Below are 10,155 nucleotides of genomic sequence, written 5' to 3' on the forward strand. Positions count from 1 at the left end.
TTCAGCTTTGCAGGGATTTTCACTTATGAAAATTGTTCCACGGCACGCAATGCCTGTCGGTTGAAGGTGGGCCTTTGAGTGCGTTTGATGTCTAGGGTAATACATAGAGGATATTACATGGCCGCGCGGAGATACGAAATTTCTCTTCGAGTGTTGAAGAATATTTCACGAGTGAGCGCAGCGAACGAGTGAAATATTTTTCAACGCGAGAAGAGAAATTTAGTATCTCCAAGCGGCCATGTAATATTTTGTTTATTATATAAACACCAATGCAATACTAAATCTTTTCACAAAATGCATCAAAAGGGCGCGATTTTTATATGTAACCATAGCAACAGTGTTCTTTTCACGTGTGAAGATATCATGTTTTCGCGCGAAAGCTAACTTGGTATTTCATTGGTGTTTATCTAATACTATCCTTAATTGCAATTGATTGCCCAGAGAAATTCAGGGAAAGTGGACTTGTGAGGTGCTTTCAGACAGTGTCGTAGACCAGTTGCAATGTTTAACACAGCAGTGAGGTTCAAGCCCAACATTTTGGTAATGGACTTGATACAATCGCGTTATATTATGTATTGTTGGTTTGCATCCACGTGATGAGTCGGCCATGTTTATGTACAAAACAATAGAAAATTGAAAAACCGTAAATAACAATGACCACAACCAGGTTTTCTGAACCCGCGAGACTGAGCAGTCCTCGCAAACCATTGTTTTAACGAAAACCGCTGGTCAGCAACCTGCATGGTTCTGGTCATTGCTGTCTAAGGTCTTCCTAGAAAATTGCCCCATAAGTTTTGCATAATTAAGAATATTATTCTGTACACCAACATGACGTCACATTCAAACCACAAATTCGCCGGCTATTTTCACATTCTCCACAATACACTTTGTTTGTTCCCCAAAGTTGGCATAAAAACCATTGTTTTCAAATGCTCTTGGGACACTGTGTCATGAAATTTCTTTTTTTCCTTTTTCCCTTTCACGTTTAACCTTTTAGTTGTCGTCTTAGTGCCATTTTGTAGTTCGTTAGTGTTCCTATGTTGCCGTGAGAGTGAATGTTGTTATTCATCCAGATTCAATGCAAGTGAGGAATTTGAAAATCTTTCTCTGGAGTTTTGGTCTTAATTAATTATTAACAGACGTTTCGACTCAAACCATCAGTCTTCATCAGTGAAGTTTGTCACGTGGTAGTTCACTCTGTCTCCGGTTCTCTCTGGCCCCGTCCACACGAAGACGATTGTAAACGCAAACGCTAGTAAACGCAAACTTTTTTGTGCGTTTAGGCCTTCCGTCCACACGAAGACGATGAAAACGCTCACCGTAAACGCATAAATTCGAGAAAAGCAAAAGCAATGGGAAGATTTAGTGCGAACCTGTGGATGAAATTGTCATGGAACAGCGGTTTGTTGGTTTGTTTGACTTTTAGAGGAACTGTCTAGAACTGAACTTTTAGCTTAATTTGTTTAATTATTTTAGTTTAAGGTCATTTGTAGTAGCAGTAAGATTAAAAATAGTTTTGTTTTTTCCCTCGTAGATTTTTTTCCCAAAGTATCTTTATTTTGTAATCTTGTAGGTAAAGTCTGCTACGAGCCTAGAGGGCCCACCAGACCGGCGCTTATCTTCTTGTAGTTCGTAATAAATTAGTCATTTGCATACGCCTTTTTGTTTATGCCCTGTGTTGCAAGATCGAGGGAAGCGGTTTGGTATATTTCTGTCCTTTTTTTTTCTTTTTCTGTTGTTTTCCCCACGGGAGTCCCGTCGGCTATCGTCACACATTGCATAAGAACATTTGAAAACAATGATTTATGCAAAATTTGGGGGGCAAACAAAGTGTGTTATGGGGAACGTGAAAATAGCGAATACTGGGCAGTTGTAGTTGGCTACTACATGGGCTCGAAGCACTCGCGTGAAATGGAGGCGAGTGGTCACCCAGTCCAAGATGGCGCCCAAACTCCGAAATCGATCACCATCCAGAAAGAAGCGACTTGAAGACTATGCGTTCTCCCTGACGTCGAACGCAATCAACAGTTATTTTACAGTTTTATTTTTCGCTGGCTTTGTCTTACTATACTTAACAATATCCACAATTTTAGCTAAAAAGAGCAATAAAAGCAAACCCAATTATGATTTGCTTTGCGTCAATAATGGCTTATTTATCTGTGCTTCTTGTGATTGGCCAAAATTGTTTTTTTTTACTTGGTTGCAGCTCTGTCAATAAAAAAAATCACTGAAATGCCGAATACCTTTTAACATCTCGTTTCAGTTGTCTGTACTTTGGCCCCAGCTGTTGAAAACCCGACTGATTAAGCTAATCCTGGATTACTGCAAACTTAGGGTGCGTTTGATTGACCATATTTCGGAATAGGAATGCATGGAATAGAACTTAGAAATCCTTCGTTTTTACGGAGATTCACATGAAGATAGTCAAACACTTGCTAAAATGCTATTTTAAACATATCTTTGTCATCCTTGCTAAAATGCTATTTTGCTAAAATGCTATTTTAAACATATCTTTGTCATCCTTGTTGCTTCAAAACGCTAGACATACCGTTTAAATCATCACTTAACGTATTCTTATTCTGGAATAGGGTCAATCGAAAGCGCCCTTAAAGTACAGTTTTTAAGCTGATCGAAAAAAGGTTTCCATAAGATTTTTTGCCTTTAATTTTGACAATTAAAGTCAGTGTTTAATGGTCAGTGTTAATCGGCTTTTCATCAACTGGTCCCAGGTAGTCAAGGAAGATCAATTAATCACAAACTCTTTCTGTTAGGTAAACTTCGCAAGATTCGTAATCACGTGACAGAATTTGGATCTACCGGTGCCATGGCAACTACAGGCACGTGTCTTGTGAGCGCGGGCTATGATTTGGATCGCGGAAATGGATACTTGAATGGTAAGGAAACAAATTTGCTGCAGAAAATACGTCTTAATGACTTTGATCCGTAACCAGCGTCGTGTTCTATCAAAAGCAAGGACTTTAAGATCTACTACGGCGACGTGGACAAAAAACGTCACCTCAAAATATAACGTTGAAGTCTCTCTCGGAAGTCTTTCACGTCGAACAATATGGGTAAAGTATCCTATATCTGGATTTGTTCGATTTTGAAGTGAAACCTACCAAACCTCAAATTTTGTAAGCTCTCGTTGTTGTCATGTCGAGTACCACGAAAATATGTGATAAAATGCGTGCCGCACGTGCTCGTGCACGTGCCTCTGTTAACCAGTGATATTAGGGACTTTAAAGACCTACAAGGCGGTCATCAACGAGAACGCTACATAACAACAATACGGAGTTTGCGAAACGACATGCAAGGACAAAAAAAGGTTACATTATAGGTTAAAAGTGGAAAACATGATCGTGCTGCACGCGCGGCACGCACTTTTGTACATTCCTCTCCCGCACTCGTCAAAACAAACAACTTGAAATGACCGAATTTAAGGTTTTGACGACAACGTGGACAAACGACAGTGAATCTTTCGTTCTCTCTTTACTTCAAATCCGCAAGTACCAATCTGGTTATAGGATACTTCGCCCATATTGTACAACATAAACAAGTTGGAATCATCATGAAATACTTAGCATAGCTTAAACTTATAGTTTGAAGTGACGTTTTCGTCGCTGTAGCCGTCTTGGTTTCTTAAAATTCCCTAATGTCATTTTTAAAAAAGGAAAAATTAATCGGGCTGCACGCATTTTAACACATATTTTTGCGGCAGTCTGCGCACCAACGACGTGAGATCTCCAAATTTGAGGTTTTGACGACAACGCAAGCGTACAAATGTAAATCTTTCATTCTCCATTTTTACTCTGAAACCGCTCGCACCGATTTATCTTTAGGATAATTCGCCCACGTTGCACGTCGTGAACATGAGAGACTGAAAAACTTACGATAGAGCAAAGTTATATTTTGAGGTGACGTTTTCGTCGAATTTGACGTCGCCGTCGCACGGTGTTGTAGATCTTAAGTCTCTATTGTTGTTTTCTGCCGGTATCTTTACCGTAGCCGTCCTCGTTGCTTAAACTCCCCAATAACCATCAAATCATAATTTCACATTTATTGATTTTAAGAATAATAGAAGTGACGTATTCTATACATGAACTGTTTTTTCCTATTCAGTTCGTAGGCTTCCCTCCGAGGAATACGTAGCGACCGTCGATGACGAAAACACTGGTTGTATCACTTGCTTATCGTGCACTGAGACAACACGTGACAAGGTGACGCTCCACAGAATGTGCACAGGAGGAATGGAACTGAAAGTTTGGGATCAGCTGCCGAGGTCAAAGGTCAAAAAACGTGCCCGGTTAGTTTTGTAAGCTAGTGCTTTCCTGCTTGGAATGGAACTTGTCAGGGTACATATTACACTTAATTAGGCGAAGAAAGTGAATCCCCCATATTTGGCCAATTCTGATGAAAATTATTCAAAGTTTGCATTGCATAAATGGCGGCCAAAAACGTATTCTTTTGTTTATGTGCTAATTGGACTCACAAGCCTCGTTTGCATGGACAAAATACAATAGAAATGTGGTTCGAGAGCGATGCTAGTGAGTCTAATTAGCACATAAACAAGACAATACATTTTTGGCCGCCATTTAGGCAATCGGTCTATTGCAATTTTCCTGTCATAGGGAGGATATCTTCTTACAAACACTGTTTTTGTCATTCAAATTTGCCAACCACAGGAACAAAAGACCCTTTATTTCGACAGCCAATGAGGCGCTGGTTGGGACATTAATGACCATAGATAACGTCAACGATATCTTCACTATACTGTGTGGTTGTTAACAGGGAGTATAAGAAACCACGACGGCTACGGCGACGAAAACTTCACTTCAAAGTATAAGTTTGAACTATTCTAAGTGTTTCACGAATTATTCTATTTTATTATATAGATAGTGTTGAAATAACAGGATTTGTGCTTTTACTAAAAAATAATATAATCACCGCGCGCAGTGAACGGATCATTTTTATATTTAACATGTGAGGATGTAGTTGTCGTCATGGTAACGAACACGATTAGCCAATAAAACGCGAGCTTCCTCTTCATTGTACGATACTTTTGTGCTTTAATATAATTCTTCCCTCTACTACATTAACATTTTTATTGCAAATTTTACATTGTCATGATTTGTTTTTCATAACTTTCATATCTTGTTTCATGTTACACAACATGCGTGTTTTAGTGGTTGGTGAACAATTTTTCATCATTTCGAAAATGAATAAAACAATTTGCTTTAAACCCAGACATTTCATTAATATCTATATAATAAACAGAACATTACATGGCCGCTTGGGGATAAGAATTTTATCTTCTCGTGCTGAAAGTATCTCTCACGAGTGAGCGAAGCGAACGAGTGAGAGATACTTTCAGTTTTGCCCAAGAGAAAATGAGCAAGAATCCATTACCCAAGAGTAAGAATCTGGTATCAGGTTTGTCCCCATCAGAGTCAGGAAAGTATCTGTTGTTAAACCAAGTTTTGAGAGAAATAAACAATAGACAAAATCGGCTAATTCAATGTTGTACTCAATTCAAAATCTCCCGGGGATAAGGTTATTTGTGCATTGTATTTGCGTTAGAGAGCGGTTTTCATACGAGTGTCGTAAAGCCATTACAAAAGTAATTACTTCGTCCAATCACGGCGGGTGCAAACAGCGCAACGAACCAATCCAAATTCGCACCAACTCCATGTAACTTGCTCAAAGCGCAGGAAAAATCGCGCGTGCAAGTCGCGATTGTGTTTGGCTTCCCCACTCATTGGTTGATAAACCAGCGCGAGACTTTTAAGCCAGTGACTGAGCGTAGCAATCGCAATCGCAATCGCGTAATTCTTTCGACACTCTACTAAAAACCGCTCTCCAGCTGATTTCTACCGGAAGTTGCTGTGCATCATGGGTTGAAAATTCAGGGGAACTAGCTCCAATCCCCTTGCTTAAAATCCACGCGAGGATAAAATTTGTTTACAATGTTTCCACAGACGAATTTTAACCGCAAATTTCACTTTTGATGGAGTTCTGGGTTTCTCTGTGGCCTTTATGATAATTGCACGAGATAAAAAGAGCCATGGCATACCCTAGCCTGAAGCTAAGCTGTATAAATCACCTGCTGGCTAGGGTATGCCATGGGTATGCCATCTCCCACGAATATGGCCTCTGAGTAAATGAAATGATTGTGTGATATAGGAGGTTTCATGTGACGTCATCGCCGCTATGCTGGTGGACGAAAACAAAAGACCTCTCATTAGCTTCTTATGTTTGTCCACCAGAAGTCGTACATTTCTCTGTTGTTATTGGTGTCTCTAGAGGTTGGTTGAAAACGTCCTGTAGGAGGTTAAGTAGGATAGTCATTCCGTAATTTAGATAGAAAATACTAATTGGGGTAACATTTGATCTGATTTAAAAGGAGTATCGTTAGACATAAAGGGAACCCCTATGTCTACTAAAGACAGTAAGATTTGTATAGGTAATCACACGATTTCGAGTGCAATTTGGAATAAATGAGCACAAGTACCTTTTTGCAAAGACGACCGAAATTCGGGCTCGTGCAATTTTGTAGTCTTTGAGAAAATTTGCGAGTGCTTACGTATTCCAAATTGCACGAGAAAAATCATGTGATTATACTTATTGATAGTAGACATGAAAAGTTGTTGAGAAAAGTTGTCGTAATTAAGCAGAGGCAACGCAGGCGTATCACGTAATCGAAAAAAAATTGCGCCATCCAGGGATAGCATTTGATTGGCTATCTGTGACTTTCTATGATCATTAACCAATTAGAATGCTTGGTCTGTTACATGTTTTTGCACTGAATTTCCTCTTTTCTGTTACCTGAAAACTGCATTTTTCTTAGCCAATCAAAATAGAGACAATTTTTCGTGTATATTATTAGAAAGCTAGTTTAGAATTATGGTCATGTAAGCGGCCCCAAAATTTCTTTCTAAGTAATTCGAAACGCAGCGAACGAAATGATATATGAAATGAATCATATGTTGAACTGCGGATGTGAGTCATGTCATAGATTCATTTCTTACATCATTTCGATCGTTCATCATTCATTACGGGAACATTTGAACCCACAAATGACCAGCTCCCAAAATCAATGGCTTCTTAGATCAGTTGGTTAGAGCATGGCACCGGCATTGCGAGGTTACTTGGTTCAAACCCCGTTGAGGTCCTTAATTTGCTAAAATTCCGTCCGTACCTGCAAGGACCATAGCTTCACTTGATCAATTAATTCCAAGCTTCCGTGAATTGCCCTTTGAAATAATTTCCAATTTCTCTCGCAGACCAGAAACCGATGACGTCTACATCACGGCCAAACATGTTCGCCGTTACGGTCTTCCCGATGTCAGTGACACGGAGAGTAGCGAAGAAGACGATGACCAACCCGAAGGAGGCGACTCCGATGACGATGATGACGTCAGCAATGCCGGGAGTACGTCACGGTCTTGGTGCACTATATCGTGATGTATGATAACGTGACAAAAAGTGGCCAATATTCGTCATGCCATGGCGTTGTGCGCACAAACCAAGCTGCTCGATTTCACTTCCTTTGCTTTGGGGAGTGATGTATTGAGAATTCCTGAAATCTGCTCGAGGAGTGGTTTTGCACAGCATCGTCTACTTTTTCGTGTCAAAAATTGACACGAGGACGATACTTTTCATAGGGGTAAGAAATAGTGATCCGAAATGTTTCCTTAAATTTCCCCGACGAAAGAAAATATTCAAACGAAGGAAACATGTTATGAAAATAGGGACTTGAAGATCTACGAGGGCGACGTCAACCACGATGTCACCTCAAAATGTAACTTTGCACTATCGTAGTTCTTTCGCGATTATTCCATCTCGTTAACGTCGTACAATATGGGCGAATCATCCAAGAAAAATATTAGGCACGACCAGTTTCAGAATAAGATTGAGAATGAGAGGTGCATTTTGTATCCTCACGCTGTCGTCAAAACTCTCAAATTTGGGGCACGAATTTGTGCAAAAATGCATGCGTGCCGCACGTGCAGCACGATTTTAACTAATGATATCGTTTTGGGGCGATGTCGTTGCCGTCGCCGTCGCCGTTTCTTAAACTGTCGAATGGTTCTTTGTCTTCCCCGTCAAATTTTCACTGGGGGTTTCAACCATAGACTGAAATGTGAGATGCACAATTTGCACTGTAAGGCATATTGTTTACACATGATGCTAATGGCGAGAGAAAAAAGACTTATAGAATGGGATACGGTGTCAGGGTTATTGTTGACTTTTCTCAGTTCGATTGTTAATCTCTTTTTTTTCTCCTAACGGTCTTTTTTCAAAATAACTAGACAATAGCCCACTTTCGATATATTAAAATCCAGTCCTAAGCAAAAGGCATCATCTCGAGGCCGTGGGGAATAAATATAAGGATTTGTATGAGTTTATTCCTCAGAGCCTCGAGATGATGCCTCTTATTTCGGACTGAATTTTAATATATCGAAATTGGTCAATTTTAGATGAACTTTTTGAAAGACGGCCGCTTTCGTGGTGATATTTAGTTCACGACACAAAGGTGTATATATTCGAAATTTATTTTCTGTCTTGGATATCACAATGGCTCAGTTCCCTTAAGGTACAGATATAAGGCCGTGAAGACGTCAAAGACGTATTTGGGGTAATAAATATTCCGGACGATTTCCGCTCGAAGGACCATTATATACGTGTGTTTCAATTATTTTTAAGAGCTCGCTTCTCTAGTTTCGACAACTTGTTCCAGGACTACATTTTTTTTTTATTTATTTATTTATTTTTGATTGAGAAAGTCTTGACTAGACACAACGCAGACAAGCTGTTTCCAAAGTTTATGTCGTGCTTCATCAAAGTGTGACCAGTGTGTAGTTGTCAGATATGAAAACTTTCATTCAAAGGCTACGGAGCGTAAAACTGTAAATGAAGAGAAACAGTAAACATCACTCTAACTCCCGAGAAACTCGGTTGTGATCAAACTACGGGCCCCGAATCCGCCACAGTCATGTAGGACACTTGATGACTAATACATAACACACGTTTGTACACACTTTCCACTTTATATATTCTCCGAAATCATCCCAAATACATCGTGTTATTTTTAAAACGTTAACCTTTTGAATGAAATTTCACTTTTTTATTCGCTTTGAAAGACAGGAAAAGTGTTCATACCTTGATCAATAACCGAGCATTGAAGGGGAATGGGTTTGGTACCGGGTTGACGTCACAGACTGCAGAAAGTTCTTTGAAAACAGCAATGAAAATTGATTTCTGACGTCAACCAGGTGTCATACCCATTTCCCTTCATTGCTCGGTTATTGATCAAAGTATAACCACTTTTCCCGTGTTTTCAATCAAAAGGTTCTGAAAACAACGCGATGTATTTGGGATGATTTCGGAGAATAAATAAAGTGGAAGTGTGAGTTCAGATGATAGGCACTATAAGCTCTAATCTCCACTATTCAAGACTAAGCTCTTGTTCAAGAAAGATTAGTTATTGAGGACAGTCGAGGGTGACATTTTCTGGATCTGTATAGGGAAGATATCGTTGACGTCACCTATTGTCATTAATGTGGCAACCAGAGTCTCCTTGGCTGTCGAAACAAAGGGTCTTTTGTGCCTGTGGTTCGCACATTTGAATAACAAAAGCGATGTTTGTAAACAGATATCTTCTCTATTAAACATCATCACCGGACTGATTCGGTTGTTACCAAACGGGATAAATGATCTCGAATCCTTTTTTCACATGTCATCTTTCGGCCATGGTTTTCTAACAACCAAAGGAAATGTATGCATGAGAATAGGCTTTGAATTCTGAAAAAAAGTTCGGGACACCTTGATTACATGTGAAGGGAAATAGTAAGTTTAAGAAACGAGGACGGCCTTCGCAACGACAGCGCCACAAAACCCAGAAAACCCTCAATAGTTAGTTTAGGACACTTCGCCCATATTGTACGATGCGTACGACATGTAATAATATTAGGGAGCTTAAGCACGCGCGTTTTTGAGACGCGAACGGCAAACGGAAGAGAACATTTCGCGTGCCAGGACATCGGTGTCTCCCAGATTTTTATATTAATCATTTCTAATGGGGAAAAGATACTTAGCAAAGTAAATATGGTTGTGTAAAGACAAGTTCAAAGAGAAAACCGCTCACTTCCGGTTGCC

General features: G+C 39.7%; 1 protein-coding gene across 2 annotated transcripts in view; it reads left to right on the forward strand.

Moving 5' to 3' along the window:
- LOC138051474 (uncharacterized) overlaps positions 1-10,155 on the forward strand; it is a 64,189-nt gene that overhangs the window by 16,040 nt on the left and 37,994 nt on the right. The window contains exons 8-10 of one of the 2 annotated variants that reach the window (XM_068897679.1): positions 2,772-2,894; positions 4,120-4,303; positions 7,281-9,160. In XM_068897679.1, coding sequence (XP_068753780.1) covers positions 2,772-2,894; positions 4,120-4,303; positions 7,281-7,461 — 488 coding nt within the window. In that variant the 3' untranslated portion in view covers positions 7,462-9,160. Of the gene's footprint in view, positions 1-2,771; positions 2,895-4,119; positions 4,304-7,280; positions 9,161-10,155 lie in introns of those variants that run through there. The other variant, XM_068897680.1, reaches the window with a different exon arrangement.

This window comes from Montipora capricornis, chromosome 6, assembly GCF_036669925.1.
Source record: "Montipora capricornis isolate CH-2021 chromosome 6, ASM3666992v2, whole genome shotgun sequence".
Lineage (NCBI taxonomy): Eukaryota > Metazoa > Cnidaria > Anthozoa > Scleractinia > Acroporidae > Montipora > Montipora capricornis.